The sequence below is a fragment of the Ascaphus truei genome, chromosome 3 (assembly GCF_040206685.1).
Source record: "Ascaphus truei isolate aAscTru1 chromosome 3, aAscTru1.hap1, whole genome shotgun sequence".
In the NCBI taxonomy this organism is placed as follows: Eukaryota; Metazoa; Chordata; class Amphibia; order Anura; family Ascaphidae; genus Ascaphus; species Ascaphus truei.
This window is the reverse complement of record NC_134485.1, coordinates 341066099-341083561: the sequence shown is the minus strand read 5'-3', so window position 1 is coordinate 341083561 and position 17463 is coordinate 341066099. Positions and strand designations below refer to the sequence as shown.

General features: G+C 43.1%; 1 protein-coding gene across 5 annotated transcripts in view; it reads left to right on the top strand.

Moving 5' to 3' along the window:
* Window positions 1-17463, top strand: part of TMEM106C (transmembrane protein 106C) — a 38936-nt gene that overhangs the window by 10136 nt on the left and 11337 nt on the right. For all 5 annotated transcript variants that reach the window (XM_075591683.1, XM_075591682.1, XM_075591680.1 and 2 more), the window contains 4 exons: window positions 3383-3542; window positions 7603-7743; window positions 8154-8203; window positions 9945-9998. In XM_075591683.1, the coding sequence (XP_075447798.1) occupies window positions 3383-3542; window positions 7603-7743; window positions 8154-8203; window positions 9945-9998 (405 nt within the window). The remainder of the gene's footprint in view (window positions 1-3382; window positions 3543-7602; window positions 7744-8153; window positions 8204-9944; window positions 9999-17463) is intronic.

The window sequence follows — 17463 nt, the reverse complement described above, 5'->3', positions numbered from 1 at the left end:
CGGACAAAACCACCCTTTTTGCTTTGCAACTCTTGGTCATTTGGATAAAGCAAAGTATGTGTACTGTACCACCCTTTGGCGGTAGTAATGAAATCCATGTTGGAACTTGTTTGCAGGGCCTGTGTTCTATAAAAACAGGACCAGAGGTGTGATATGACTGGACGTTGAATATTCTTTCATTAACACTGCAGTTCTTAAGCAGAATTCTAGCACAACCGTTCTTGGCATCTAATGTAAATTGAAAAACAAAGGTTAAGATTCTATGTAATTTGTGGCATTTTATTCACGTTAGATGTAGTTTTTCATTATACTGTACTTATTTCTCTTTGGTTGAATTTTATATCAATATATTTCTATTAACACGGTGCAATGAGCATGTTGTTGTGTGACATATTGTAGTAGAAATTGTTTTCAAATTTGTCTACCTCTCTATTTTTATTTTTTACTTTAAAGGCAAAATTGGGGTGAATTAGAAGAGATGCTGATAACATAATTTAGAGCTTCCTCTTTCTGATAATCTATACAATGTATCATTTCCTTTGGTTCCCTTCCTGTTGCAAAACTGGTTATTTATTTTTTGCAAGAATTCCTTTATTTGTGTTCTACTGTATGTGCATGTAGCGCATTTCTTGGTATATTGTTGTAACATGGAGATTCAAATGGGTTACTAAAACATGTTCATGCAAAATGTCTGCATTGTGTACACCAAGCATGTCAAACTCAAATGCCAACAAGGGCCAAATAAACAAGGTTTAAGTCTAGGTGGGCCGCAAAAAAAAACAACTTAAATTTTCATAGAAACGTAGGTTTATTTCGAAAAGTAATGTGTGTGTGTGTGTGTGTGTGTGTGTGTGTGTGTGTGTGTGTGTGTGTGTGTGTGTGTGGTGTGTGTACCTCACTAACCGAACCAAAAAAAAAGCCAGACGTGAATGACTTCTGAACCCATTAACCAGTGTCAGGATGCCCCCTCTTAACAATTTCCAAAGCAGCAATCCGCCTGGGATCTTACCTGATCCGCAGTCCCTCAAGGTACTATACTGGAGAGGAGGTGTTCCCTACCTGTCTTCCGATGTCTCCCATGTGAAACTTGAGTCAGATCTGGAAGAAAGCAGAATAGGTTATTTCGGTGTAGGTATAGTGCAGTTAAGATAAAACAGAGAGAGTGGGTGAGGGTGACAGACAGAGGGTGACAGACAGATGGTGGGGGAGAGAGAGAGAGAGAGAGAGAGAGGGTGGGAGAGAGAGAGAGAGGGTGGGAGAGAGAGAGAGAGGGTGGGAGAGAGAGAGAGAGAGGGTGAGGGAGAGAGAGGGTGTGAGAGAGAGGGTGGGAGAGAGAGAGAGGGTGGGAGAGAGAGGGAGAGAGAGAAGGTAGGGGAGAGAGAGAGGGTGGGAGAGAGAGAGGGTGGGAGAGAGAGAGGGTGGGGGAGAGAGGGTGGGGGAGAGAGAGAGAGGGTGGGGGAGAGAGAGAGAGAAGGTGGGGGAGAGAGAGAGAGAAGGTGGGGAGAGAGAGAGAGAGAGAGAAGGTGGGGGAGAGAGAGAAGGTGGGGGAGAGAGAGAGAGAAGGTGGGGGAGAGAGAGAGAAGGTGGGGAGAGAGAGAGAAGGTGGGGGAGAGAGAGAAGGTGGGGGAGAGGGAGAGAGAGAAGGTGGGGGAGAGAGAGAGAGGGTGGGAGAGAGAGAGGGTGGGGGAGAGAGAGAGGGTGGGGGAGAGAGAGAGAGGGTGGGGGAGAGAGAGAGAGGGTGGGGGAGAGAGAGAGAGAGGGTGGGGGAGAGAGAGAGAGAGGGTGGGGGAGAGAGAGAGAGAAGGTGGGGGGAGAGAGAGAGAGAAGGTGGGGGAGAGAGAGAGGGTGGGGGAGAGAGAGAGAGAGGGTGGGGGAGAGAGAGAGGGTGGGGGAGAGACACTCCCCCCCCACATACACACACTCCCCCACACCCCCACATACACACACTCCCCCACCCCCCACATACACACACTCCCCCACCCCCCCACATACACACACTCCCCCACCCCCCACATACACACACTCCCCCCCCACATACACACACTCCCCCCCACATACACACACTCCCCCCCCCCACATACACACACACCCCCCCCCCACATACACACCCCCCCCACATACACACATTCCCCCCCCACATACACACACTCCCCCCCACATACACACACTCCCCCCCACATACACCCCCCCCCCCGCCCCCCCCCCACATACACACACTCCCCCCCCCCCCCCACATACACAAACTCCCCCACCCCCCACATACACACACTCCCCCACCCCCCACATACACACACTCCCCCCCCCCCACACACACACACTCCCCCCCCCCCCCCACACACACAAACAGCGACGGATGGATGGATGGGGGGGGGGGGGGCATAGAAAGCGCCAAGGGTGCAAGGAGGGGGGGCGCAGAAAGGGGTGAGCGGCAAGGGGGGGGGGCGCAGAAAGGGGGTGAGCGTCAAGGGGGGTCAGCGGCAAAGGGTGTTAGCGGCAAGGGGACCCGCCGCGCGAGCTCGGAGTGGAGCACACAGGGGGCAGTGAGAGGTGGTTTCCCCGCTGCCAGACCCGCCGCGGGAGCTCGGAGCGGAGCACACGTGGGGCAGTGAGAGGTGGTTTCCCCGCTGCCAGACCCGGCGGCAAGGAGCTCGGAGCGGAGAACACGCGGGGTCAGCACCAAAGGCGGGTTAGCGGCAAGGGGGTCAGCGGCAAAGAGAGGTTAGCGGCAAAGGGGGGTCAGCAGCAAGGGGGGTGAGCGCCTCTACCTCGGGTCCCTGTGGCTGCCCGCCCGGCGGGGGACATCGCGCAGAGGAGCAGGAAGGCAGAGACACACTCACTGTGTGCTCTGCACAAAGCGGAAGCCCCGCCCCCGGCTTCCTCTGACCTGCCTGCGACCAATCCCCTGCATCCCGGCCGGCATTCTAAGTCCCGCCTCCTTCTTTCAAACCCATGCGGCCCTTCATCCAATCACCTGGCAGCATTCACTCACACAGACAATACTTACCAGCTGCCGCATCCTCCTCACCGCCGCCGTAACCGGGACACACTGGGTGGGCCGCACAGATACTCGGTGTGGGCCGCATGCGGCCCGCGGGCCGCGAGTTTGACATGCCTGGTGTACACCATTCTGTATTTGCAAGGCATTCAATATGGGCTCTGATCTAAAAAATAAAAAAATGTTACAGTATTGACTGTAGAGCAAGGAGTAAAGCACAGTATAGAAGATTATATCATGGTAACTAAAGTCGGTCCAAATAGCGTGAGTTTGCACATTTCGAGGCATAGAGATAGTACTGTATAATGCATTAAGGAGTGCCTATTGTTTACTTTACTTAAACAAGGCTGCAATATTTTTAATATTTTTTTTTATCTATTTCAACAGGAAATTGTATGTTATGCTTTCAGTTCTGCTTTGCCTCTTGATATGTGGCCTGGTTGTGTTTTTCCTATATCCACGCACTGTGCTTGTTCAGGATGGTGGCATCAAGATGGTAAAAGTCTGGTTCGACAAAGAAAATGATGTTGTAATCCTTGCTATGACGGTAAGTTTGTGGCTAATGATTGACGGACCACGCTATGAAAGGAATTGTTTGTGACTGATTACAAATATCTGAAACTGTAACAGCGTTTATTTAGCAAAACTCTCGCACGCTCTCTCTCGCGCTCGCGCGCGCTCTCTATAAAAGATTCACTAGATAAGGTGATCTCTCTGGATAGATCAACCTTGCTAGCAAAATCTGGATTGAAAAGAAAATCTAATCCGGAACATATTAAGATTGAGTCTGTTAGACCTATAGCCCCAAGATTCATTACTAATTTTAACCAATCATCACGTGAAATTGGGAAAATTCTCAATAAGCACTGGGAAATTCTGATGTGTGACCCCCATTTGGGGTCCAGCTTGCCAGATAAGGGGTCAGTAGTATTTTGCAAAGCTCAAAGTATTAAGAACATACTGGCACCTAGTAGGGTGATTAGTGATGCAGCGTCTACTGCAGTAACATCTAGGGTTCATGGGAACTATAGATGTGGCAGGACACGCTGCATTACTTGCAGGCATCTAGTAATATTGAACCAGTTTGTCTCATCTGTTAAGGGAGGCACACACAGGGTTTTGGTATCTATAAATTGCCTCAATATGTATGTCATATTTATCTTTTGTTTTGCAGCTGTGGTCAACAGTATGTTGGTTGCACTACACGTTCACGATGTGCTCGGTTCCTAGAGCACCGTAGAAGTATAGTGAATGGTGCAATTACTCATAACATCTATAGGCACTTCAATTCGGTGCATAATAGGGACCCTGCATCATTAAAAATTCAAGGATTACAAAACACTTTGTAAACATGAGATTTATTGGATCTACCAGCTTGCCACTATGGCACCTTGTGGATTCAATGAGTCTTTCGATACCAGTACTATCGTTTAGGGGTTCTCCTTCCTTTGAGAGGTGGGGTAATATACTATAATCTTTGATCCCGTCTAGCTCTGGCTCCATGGGCTCTTTGTGCTCGATGTTCTCTCTAATTACCTGTGGGTCCTATATTATTACTTATATTGCTATGTGTAGTGATATGAAGATTACTGTTATGGTGCTTTTTGTTTTAATCTTGAATCACAAAGTGTATTACCAGTGGGTGGCTGACCAAATGAGAATCTGTAAGAGTCCCTAATGCTGATGCACTTTTCGGAAACACAAGGAAAAACTTTATCAAAGCCTTCCTATATGGTCAATATTCCTGACCTTACACCATGCACAGTATTTCTGCCATACTCTAATAGACTGATGAGGTTGAATTCCTCAAAGCTTTGAGGTGCAGGTTGATCACTTTTTCAGATAATCCTTTTTGTTATCTCATTTTCCATCCCATTACCGTTTGTGTTGCCAGATTGGGATGCCAAATTAATCCTTGGAACTGGATAATTGAGAGGCCAGGGTTGACCCACTTATTCTCCTGAAGTCTTGCTATTAGTGGAATTAGAGGAAATACTTAAACTATATTGAAGTGCCATGGGGCTAGTATTGCCAGATTAGGATTAATTTATTGCCAAATTAATACTTGAGACCGTAGATTTGGAGTGTCCTCATGCATAAGCATGTGGTTGGATCTGCAGGTTGACTGAGGATGTTGCCTGTAAAAATGTTTCCAGAGGGAGAAATGCTTTTCTCTCTAGTGTCGCTAATTACCCCTAAAAAAAGAGACATCCCCTGTATTGGAACTAATTGCCTCTCTTCCTAATTTATGCTACCCGTGGTTTGCCAACTCTCCCACAACCATAGCTGTTACATTGCATAATATGTTTCTATTATTCTGAGGATCCAAGAGTAGGTCATCATCTAAACCCAGCTTTCTCAAACTATGAAAATTTCACCCCCGTGCTGATGAATCTTTGAAAGGCCAGCATTGCAAACATCACAATTGAGCTGATGCCAACTGTCATCATTTCCTCGTATTTTTTTGCATCCAAACATACTGGAGGTCACCCAAGGTAGTAGACCCTAAGGGGGCAGCAGCAGTATCTTCTTTGTTCTCCATGCTACACTACTATGCTTAGAAATGAACCATGATTCAGAAAGAGATTCCAGGACTTCTGACGTCATTGATATGCACATTCCCACACCCGTCTTGAGTGGGGATGTACCGTTTCAAGTCAGCCTGTACCTGCCTACCGAAAGACGCCCTTCTCCTGCGCCAACACCAATGCTTATCTGAGGGTTTCTTAATCTAAACCATGCACCAAGTGCCCACTGCATGGAGCAAGATTGAGCCAGCCAACTAGAAGAAACACCCCTTCACTGCAAGAGGACATGCATCCAGCCTGACATTGACCGGGCATCCCAACAGCTTGTGCCTCCTGCAGGGCATGATACTGAGGGCTTCTGGATGAAGAAACCCGGCAGGCAGTAGAGCTGCACTGGTAACCCTATTACTCCCCTTACACCATGGTGGAGGGATATGACTTACTGTATGTATACTTGCAAGGCATGGGTATTTAATGTCCAAAACTCTGTTAGGATGTACCCAATGGCCATAGAGGTGAAAACTTAAAAAGTATATCCAAACTTGATTTAAACAATGGATACCGAACCAACACCATAGCTACTGTTGTATTTTTACTATTATATTTGCTTAATTAAAGGTTATGCTGATGGGAGAACATTGCTTCCTTAGGTAAGCTGTTCCCATAATTTAAAGTGAAATCACAGTTCGTAAAGTTGACCATCTAAAAAAAAAGAATTGCATTTATTATGTAGGGTTTCTATGTTCGCTGCTTCTTTGACTGCTAAAAGCTTGTTCAGAGGGCAGCACTTAAGGCAAAATATCATAAATAAAATTATGTGGCATTGCTAGATTTCTGGGGGTCTTCAACATGTTCGATAACGCACATTAAACCGACAAACAATTTTTTTTAAATTTATTTTTTTAACGTTTTTGCTCAGGGCTGTTTTTGTTAATTAACTTAACTCTTGAGCTGGCGATATTACCAATAACTGTCAAGTTTAAAGTTCCATTGAAACGAACAGAGCTCAGAGCTTCCCTAACATGAACAAGCTGCTTCAGAAAATATTGACTAGGGACCCAAGGACAAAATTAGTGAGATCTAAGAGTATGGGACAAGTCGGCAACTACATTCTAGCTAAATAATCTCAACCTACATTTTTTGAGAACTTAGTTCAGGCAGTCCTCGGTTATCCAAAGGGAATCCATTCTGGAAGTAGCGTTGGATAGCGAAACCCATTGTAAAGTGAGTCCCATGTTAATCAGTGGTGTTGAGTGTTTGATAACACATTCCGGCATCGGATAACGCATTCCGGTGTCGACAAACGGCCCATAGGATTGTATATGCCATTCATTGTAAAGTGAAACGTTGGATAGTGAGGACTACCTGTTCTTGACTTCTCAGGTATTGGACAGATCTTTACATGACAGATCTGACTAACCAGTTTCTTGCTCTCAAACAGAAAGAATTGTTTATTTGTGATATCTATTGGAGCACTTTTTTGGAGCATGATACAGCACAAGTGATTTAAAAATAAAAAGCACTACCTTTTATATAGCAAGAACGTAAAAAGATTTAAAATCTGCATTCTGCTCGTCTGTGAGATTCATGATTTTACATTACAGCTCTTCCTAACAATTCTTATTTTTTTGCCAGGTAAAGTCGAACAAAATTTTGTGGTAAAGGGAAAGACATTTCAAGACCTCGTATAGTTTAGTAAATTCTAACAAAGTTTGCTTTTACCTTTCAGTCCAACTTTCACCATGACTGTAATATTTTTACATTTTCACTAACCACAATGCAACTATTGAATTTCTCCAGCAATGGTACAGTATTGTACCATATCTCCTGTGGTCCCTGTTACTGTATATACAGTAGCATCTTAAAACCATCTTGTGTGCAGTGACCTCTAATACACTATTACCATTTCATTGTTTCCTTACTACCCTTCTTAAGTGGCTTTTTTCATATACATTATGTTATAAATCTGGTAGTGGTTTATCACCCTTGTTTCCTTATTAAAGTTATGATATCCGTTTACACTTTTGAAACTTTGCACATAAATAATTAACCTTTTTGTTTGCTGTTTTTTAAATACAGAGTTCGCTGCAGATAAGAAATTCCAACTTTTATGCAATTTCTGTGGACAGCCTCACCAGCCAAGTACAATACATGAATACTGTAATTGGAACACAACAAAAGACCAATGTATCTTTCATCCAGCCGCTCAGCGAGAAATTGGTACAGTGTGTATAGTTCATGTTATTTACCATAGTAATAGGTAGACTTTGGAAGTGTTCTTTCAGAACTACTTTAAGCAGTGCCTCACAAATTTTGTATGGGGTTGCAATGCTTTTCAGAGCATTATAGTAAATGTTAAATATGTATTGTAGTGAGTTTCTGAATGCAATGAGGAATTTCTGACATTTGCCCAACGCCAGATCTTTTGTCCTTCAAGGGCCTATGTTAAAGTTCACACACACACACACACACACACACAATCTGTTGAATGTTTTTTTTTGTTTGTTTGTTTAGGCTGAATAATTATCATATCTATAGTACATTAGGTAGAAAAATCTCATAAACCAGTAACAGCCTTACTTTAAAGTTTTAGGTATATTAAATGTTTGCTTACTATTTTTATTTTCTAGGTGAATTTCACAGTTAAGGCACAGTTGGGTGGAACACTCTCATATTTATAGTAAGTATTTTTTTTATTGCCTAGTCCGTGTGTTTGCCTTGCTGTCTGAAAAGCAACCTTATCTTGAGGATAGACTAGAACAATGAGGTAGCCGTGCACCAATCTTGTATGTTTAGTAGCTTCAGGGCCACCATCGGGTGGGGGGACCAATGGGACAACTGTCCAGGGCCCACCGGCTGAGTGAGGCCCATATGCGGAAGTTTGGCCCGACGGACACTATTCACGGTCGCAACTCCCGGGATCAGCCGAGCTGCCAGGCCCTTTCCTCTGCTCGGAGAAATGCAAGATGATGTTGCAACCACTTCCTTTACCCAACCCCTCCACACCTGCCTGTGCTGAACAAGTAGTCACCACAGCCACTCCCCTTCCCCCATTCCACTTCTGCGATTAACAAGTTGTCAGCACCTTCGCCTGCTGGTGGCACGCCTTAGGGGCATCACGCTTACTGTTTGTATTATTGCCGTAGGGAGATAGCGGGACCTCTGTAACCCTTACCTTCTTCGGCGGCATCTCCTCCTACATGGTCCCATCATTATGTATCCGATGTCCAATGATGTTGCATTGCCATGACAACAGGGCGGCGCCGGGTTGCCATAACGTTACTCTTCATGATGCTGTGACATCCCGTTGTCATGGCAACGCGACGTCATTAGACATTAGAAGCCATGATAACTGAACTATGCAGGGGGAGATGCCAGGAGGAGGCGGCTGCCAGATGTTGCAGCCGGAGAAGGCAGGACCCGAGGCCCTGCACTGAGCCCCGCAAACATCCCAGCTGGACCTGGTTATATAAGTTTCCTCTTACAATGATGCGTGAGGGCACAGTTCTAGAATGGAATTGCCTCCCACAGGAAGTATGAGTCGCTAAACCATGATTGCTCATTGCCTCATTTGTTACATCTGGGATATAATGTCAACACTAATCTGCATGCATTCTGAAATACAATTACAGTAGGTTAAAGTTGCCTGTTTCTGATGTAGGTGGATATTATGGGGAGTCTTAAAGCAGCAACCCACCCCCTCACCCATGTCACTTTTATTTTTTATTTTTTTATGTTTTATTTTTCTTGTTACAGAATTGTGTGACCTGGAGCTCGTCTTCATTTTTCTTAGCTTGATTCTGTAAAAATCAAATGTTTTAACAATGAGGGGATTGCTAAATTAAATAGGCCATCCATCTATTTAAATAGCATCTAATAAACTCAAACAGAAGGTCTCAGTAATTGGGCAGAGTTTTTTTCCCCCCGTGTACATGGTTTTTATAAGCCTCAAAACAAAAGGCACATACTTTACAATTAATCTGGTCTGTAAACCTCTATTATAGTGGCAAAATTACATTACTTTTATAACTTTTATATTTGCTCTTTTAAAAGTGATGCCATTGGGGGCTCATTGCTCAATTTGATAGTATATTCAAAGCAGGCTCACCCAAGTATGCATAACCACTTATGTCTCTAAGGCTGGATTCACTGTGCCGCAATGCAGGGTTTTCCACCCCGATCTTGCATTAACTGCAATTCAAGTCAATAGCTATTAATGCTGGAGCGGGTGTGATAACTCGTATCGTGGGTTAGTGAATCCGAGAGTAAATGTTTTCCACAAATATACCTAGAAGAACACAATATGTCTGCCAGAAACAAAGGTTTTCGAAGAATTAATTGCTTACCTTGTGGTCTCCTGTAATTTACTTTGAAAACCTGTACTATACAATGTTTTTTTGATAGTCTTTCACTTTTTCTAGTTACTTCTGCACATTGCCTTCCGTTAAAGTGCACAACATTGTGGTTTTTATGAGGTATGTACATTTATTTTCTTTACTACATTATTTGCTGCCTTTTAACAGTTATTTAGTATTCCATGTATTTATATTATTAAAATCCATTCCATAATTTCTTAGTAATTAATTGAGTATCTTGAGCCATTGTACTGTCTATACAAATGAGTGTCATATTTCAAAATTCCGAAAAATTGTTTACATCATATTACAATGAATAGACACTTTAGTACATTAAATTGTTAGTTGGGCTTTTAATGATGGTAGACTAGATTCATGAGTGATTCATTGAGCTGAGAAAGATTGTTGAATTTGAATAATCACAATTTAATTACTCCAGTAGTCATACTGTAAATTAAAGTGAGAAACCGGAATGAGCAGCTAATATCGAAAGATGATTATCTTTTAATAACTATACAATACAGTTTGGGTGTGTGTGTGGGTGTGTGTGTGTGTATTCCATTTTCTCTCCTGTCCCTCCATGTCAGGGCATGACATAAGGGATATTCTTCTCCCATCTGAATGGCAGACTGCTGAACAGTTTGAGGCCTGATAAGCCCTTCCTATGCCTGCCTCTGGTCAGTTGTCTGTCCTCTCCACTGCAGGAAGACATACTGCTCTACCCTCACCCAGGAGCCATTTTTCATTACCGCTGGAAGCTGAGCTGATTCCCCACCAAAGAGGGCTCAAGGAGATTCCAGATGCAGGTTCCACCCTCTCCCCCACACAGTTTTTGCCCCTTTAGGGCTGCTGCAAGGTGCAGCTTACCTGCTCTTCTTCATGCCAGTCCCTCTCTGGACACTATTAGGGCAGGATTCGGTCCTGATGCCCTCTTCTGAGTAGGCAATCTCCAGTTCCCGGACCACGTGATTGACGCAGGGTCGTAGTCTTTTCTCTCTATACATGTTGCCTGTCGAGGATGTCCTCATAACGTTACCAGAAGGGAATGCCGAGGGGGCAGGAAGTCACTGCTCACACTATTATAAGAGGAGCTGCAGACTAACACTGTTTGAGGTACTGGGAGGAAAATAGTGGATTAGATTTCTGCGTTCTATTTTTATTTATTCTTTGCTCCTGCGATATCTAATTTTAATCCACCCTCCCCTTCTGGCATTAAGGTACTGTAGATTCTCTTGCAGAAGACCCAGAGGTCGGCTAAATCCAAGCTCTTAAATTGCATGGGCTATAGTGAGAGACTGTATGTTGGTCACCCTTGCAAATTGTCAAACATGCATTCGACAGACTGTGTTACAGAAAGCATCTGCTAAAACGTCTGAATTCTTCAACTAGTTTAAGCTTCCATGGGAGAATCCTTCAAGGATTGGTAAATGCACCCAAAGTAGACACCACAGTATCCAGACTGACTAAGAGTATGACCACCCCCCTGGATGACATAGCATGTTTCAGAGATAGACAGTCTGCTAAATATCTGTAGCCGCATGCAACGCTCTTTGGCACAAATTCTGGGCTGCTGATGTGTTTTCAAAGACTACGTTGATTTCTATTCCTTACCTAGAAAAAGCGCTTTTTGGTCCAGAACTGGAAACCGTAATCGCCAGTCACCGGTGTGAAAGGAACTTCCCACCTCAGGTTAGGAGACCCCATTTTACTGCATCATCCTGAGGTCAGAGGCAGTCCTTTGAAATGTACAGATCATTCAAGGGACTAAGAGCACATATCAAACAGGAAGGAAGCTAAGCTAAACTCGCCGGTAAAGGAAGGCAACGGTATTGAGCAGGTAGATCCCTGTCCAGAAATGTCTCTTTCTGAGATGCAGTTAATCCCTTTCTTGAACACGGTGGTAATCGGGGCAGATTAAATTGTTTCAAAGAGGTATGTATCCAATCAACAATTGATCGCTGGGTACTTCATCAGGAGTGGTTACGCAATACACTTTCAAGAAAAAAAAACGAGTTGAAGATTCCTTCAGTCATTCATGCCCAAGATCCTCAAAAATGACAAGCACTTCATCAAAGTTTTAAAGGATCTGGCGAAGCGACAGGTAATTATAGAAGTACTATAATACACAAAGAGCACGTCGCTCGCCAAACAAACCACAAAATAAACATAAACTACCTGGTGCATGGGAGAAGGAGAAGAGCATGAAACACACAAATAATCACAAGGATTACAGAAAGCCCCCAATAATTGCACTCAAGGTAGGTAACACTATAAGTAAAAGTGTCATTACAATGGAAGCCAAAAAATAGCCTAATCCCTCAGTGGGGTCAGCCGCAAAAGGTCACACTCAACAAAAAATAATAAAGTTTTAATAAACAATTTGAAGTTAAAACCCGACGAAACACCATAAAAATGCATGGAATAAAATCCCCAAATGTATGGAGGTGAGAAAAATAGGCAGTGTATTATTATAACTAGAGCCTAGGTCACACAGACAGATAGTACTAAAGCTGTACACACAAAAACAGTCTCACACAAACTGTGTGAGGCTGTAAAAGCATAAATAATGCCAAATACACAGCAACATAGTAATGTTTATAACTCCCAAAAGACACAATATAAATCATCCATTAGGTAGGTATACAACCTGATATGGTGTGTCCTGCGTGTATAAGTGAACAGCTGCAGCCCTGGGAAGTATCCCGAACTGATCTCGCCTCCAAACACAAACCACGTGAGCGTCAACGTGATGACGTCATGCGTACCCCGACGTACGTTTCGTGCATCACAGCACACTTTCTCAAGGGGTAGGAGTGGATCGTAATGTGCAGCATGACCTAATATACCCTCCCAGATAGGGGAGGGGCGGGCAGATTGCCTAATATGATCGTGCATGGCAATGGCAAAGAATGGAAACATGTTAACCCTTAATAAGCTTCACAAACGAATAAACAATGGAATCGGGGAAGAGGGGGGGTGGAAAGGGGGAAGAAGGGGGGGTTGGTGTGGGGTTGGTTATAGGAGCACAAAATGAGCTGGCATACATATACTAGTGTACCATCAGATGAGTAAATCAATGTTATACACAGTAAAACACCCATAAGTGAGAAACATATAAAGGCAAAAAATGTCATAAGCCGGGAGATGCGTAATGAAAAATAAATAAATAATAGAAAATGGGGAGTTGTAGGAGTGAACTATCCTGACGGATCCGCCTATAGAGTCAAAACGGAACCTACTAGGCTGGAATTAAATAGTAGGTCCTATATACCGAGATCCCTCTACCCAAAATCAAAGAAAAGGAGAAAAAATTAATCATTCATTCAGACCGTGCGGTGAAAGTGTGTTTAACAAATAAATCCACCTACATTCACATTGTTGTAATTTGATGTCCCAGTTGCCCTTGCATGGGCCCCAGGCTATATGAGCTATGCCCATAAAACGTAAATTGGAAGCATCTCCCTGGTGTATATCATTTATGTGCCTAGCCACCGGTGTGTCAAGTTTGTTCCGGACAGAACCTAGATGTTCCAAAATGCGTACTTTAAAGGCTCTGTGTGTTTCTCCAATGTATTGTTTGCCGCAGGAACATTGAATCAGATACACCACCCCTGTAGTGAGACAGTTGATAAAGTCTTTGGTGGTGTAGATGTTATGTGATGCGGAGTCGGTGAACGTTTTGCTGACCTTGATCGAGGGGCAGGCCTTACAACGTCCGCATGTGTATGTACCACAGGGTTTATTACCCAGCCATGTACGTTTAGGTTTTGTCTGGAAGTGGCTTTTAACCAGACGATCACGAAGGTTACGTGATCTATGGCTAACCATATTAGGTGTTTTTTGGAGTATTTTGGATAGGTCATCTTGAAGTAAGATGTGCCAATGTTTGGTTAGAATCTGGCGAATGGATTGCCACTGACTACAAAAGGTGCCAATAAAGCGTATGGTTTGTGCCTTTTCATCGTCAAGTCTTGGATGTTCAATGAATAAACTAGGTCTTGGAGTGTTAAGTGGCCTATGGTATGCTTTTTTAATAATTGATTTGGTGTACCCTCTTTCCAAGAATCGCTTGGTGAGGTCTTTAGTCTGGATCTTAAATTCTGTCATGTTAGAACAGTTTTGCTTTAAGCGCAGAAATTGGCCTGTGGGAATGTTGTGTATCAGTTGTTTGGGGTGATGGCTATCTGCTTTGAGGGGACTGTTTGTAGCAGTAGGTTTACGGTAGATTGTAGTTTCCAATTTACCGCTCATCTGTTTAGTGATTGTGATATCGAGAAAATTGATACACTCTTTTTGAACCTCAAATGTTAGTTTCAAATTATGTACATTTGTATTAAGTTTATCAATGAACTCTATCAAAAGTTTCTCTGTGCCGTTCCAAAGAAGGAGCACGTCATCAATGTACCGGGACCAGAGATTATATGGTCTGTGTACATGGAAAAGTCCTCTATGAACACCACGGTTTCCTCCCACCAGCCTAGATAGAGATTAGCGTAGTTGGGAGCACACGTGGTGCCCATGGCTGTTCTCTGGACTTGATATATCTTATTATTAAATAGAAAGAAATTTTTGGTGAGAACAAAATTAAGCAGTTGTAATACGAACTCATTATGTGCACGTGAATTAGTATCTCTGGCCCGAAGGAAATGTTTGACTGCTTGTAAACCAAAAGTATGAGGTATACTTGTATACAAACTTTCCACATCAATACCCACCAATAGGGTATTGCTATCCACAGTAATACCGTCTAGTCTCAAAAGTGCCGCCTTCGTATCTTTTAGATATGAGGGGAGAGTGTCCACAAAGGGGCGTAAAAATGTGTCTAAGTAGATACTGGCGTTGGATGTAAGATTTCCAACGCAGACACTATTGGTCTGCCAGGGGGAGGTTTGGTACCCTTGTGGACCTTAGGAAGATGGTAGAATGTGGCCAGGGGAGGATGTTTAATAAAGATAAACTCAGACTCAATTTTCGTGATCACCTTTATGTCAACGCCGTTCTGGAGAATCAAGGATAATTCATTCAGGAAGATGTCAGTCGGATCCTAGGACAGAATATTAAACAATGTTTGTCAGATAGTAGACGAAGGCATTCATTAGCATATGATACTGTATCCAAAACCACCACACTGCCTATTTCTCTCACCTCCATACATTTGGGGATTTTATTCCATGCATTTTTATGGTGTTTCGTCGGGTTTTAACTTCAAATTGTTTATTAAAACTTTATTATTTTTTGTTGTGTGACCTTTTGCGGCTGACCCCACTGAGGGATTAGGCTATTTTTTGGCTTCCATTGTAATGACACTTTTACCTATAGTGTTACCTACCTTGAGTGCAATTATTGGGGGCTTTATGTAATCCTTGTGATTATTTATGTGTTTCAATTATAGAAGTACCCAAGAACCGAGATGGTCAAGGTTTCTATTCTACCCTCTTTGTGGTACTGAAGAAATAGGACTACTTTCATCGAGTACTTGATCTGAAGAACTTGAACACTTCAAGGTGGAATCAGTCAGTTTAATCATAAGTAGCATAAGACAGGGACATTTTTTTAGCAGCTGTAGAACTCAAGGATGTGTATCTACATATACCCATCCATTACACGCATCAAAAAAACATCAGATTCAGCCCCATAAATCAGCATTATCAGTTCATGACTCTTCCCTTTGGCCTTTCAATGATCCCTCTGGTTTTCACGAAGATGTTGGTGGTCACTATTGCCCCCATCCGATAGCAACACATTTTTAATTCCATGTCTGTATAATATCCTTAAGTCAGATCCAGAGAAAAAGCAGATAAGCATGTTTCTTCAGTCATTAAGATATTGTCACGGCACGGATGGTTGGTCGACAACAAAAGAGCAGACTCGCCCTGTCACAGAAGCTAAATTTTTTGGGAATGCAGTTAAATACTGCAACAGCAGAAGTGTCCACCTGCAGAAAAGAGAGACGACATATGGAATCTCTGCAGAAAAATGAGGCCTATGGCACAACAATACTGACGCTATTAAGGATAGTGGCTTTCATAGAGGCAGAACCCTGGGCTATATTCCATGTAAGATGGCTTCAGTACAATCTTCTTTCCAATAGAGCAAGGGTCTGTCCCACATGGCACCTCCCATGCCAGTTACTCATGGTTCACTGAGATGGTCGGAAGCCGATGCAAACTTGGTAAAGGGCAGGACGTTGGGCCTGATGAAGTGGGATGTCCTCACAACTCACATTAGCTCTTCAAGATTGGGAGCCAACTGCCAGGAAACGTTCGCCCAAGGAATTTTGGTCACCGATAAAGGCAGCGTTTTTAATCAACATTTTGGAAAGAGCGATTTTCAAAGCGCTTTTGGCGTTCTATCCTATGGTTTGAAGGGACATCCATTGATGGTGCACTTGGATAATATCAGTGATTTTTTTTTTTTTATCATTTAAACCGTCAGGGAGGTACAAGGAGCCCTTGAGAGAAGTAAATCCCAGCCATTATGGCAGGACACCACAAAAGAGAAAATATTGTGGTGTCCTGGAGAGTAGTCTCTGGATGAAAGGATTTTCTAACAGATTTTTCACAGATGGGGTAAACAGTCAATAGATCTCATGGCAACAAAGCACAACACCAAGTGCAATCTCTTTTTCTCCAGACGCAGAAATCGGGAATAGATGCTCTGTCCATGAATTGGTGTTTTCCGGTGGTTTTATGTTTTTGTACAGATTTCCATGATACACTGTACAAAGGACATTACAGAAGATCAGAACCGAGGGCATAAATATCATATTAATAGCCTTGACGTTGCCAAGAAGTGTATTGTTCACAGATCTAACAGATGTCAACAGACATTCCATGGCCTGGGAAGAGACCTTCTCATGCAGGAACCAATCAATCATCCACACCTTGGAATGTTGTACCTTAACGCTTGGCGACTGAAAGGGAAAGTCTATACAATTATTTTTTTCTTCACACAGGGCAGATACACTTGTTAAGGCCAGATAACAAGTAACATCACAGATCTGTTGCAGAATATGGTTACATTTCAGATCATGGGGCATGAACAATTATGTAGTCCCATAGTTGGCATCAATACCAAACATCCTGGATTTTTTTCAAGATGGATTTAATAAGGGACTCAGTAATTCATCACTCATGGTTCAAGTAGCAGGGCCCAGCCTACAGTATATTTTCAGGAACATATCGCTGACAAAAAGTATATACAACAATTCATAAAAGCTACATGTGAAATAAGAACTAGAATCCTAGATCGGATTCCACCATGGGATTTACATTTGGTCTGACAAGCATTGCAAAGACCTCCTTTTGAACCACTACAGTCAATATTAATCAGATGGTTTACGTGGACGAACTTTTTACTCATGGCAATAACTTCAGCTAGAAGAGTGAGTGAACTTGGTGTATAGTCTTGTGACTCCCCTTTTTTGCATTTTTCACCTCGGGAAGCTACAGTACCTCTTTTCCATTCAAAGGTATTTTCACTTTTGATCAGGAAATGGGGGTACCTTCCTTCTATCCATACCCCAAGACTCGGAAGGAGGAATATCTACACCTTATATGTGGTTCGAATTTTAAGGGCCTATATT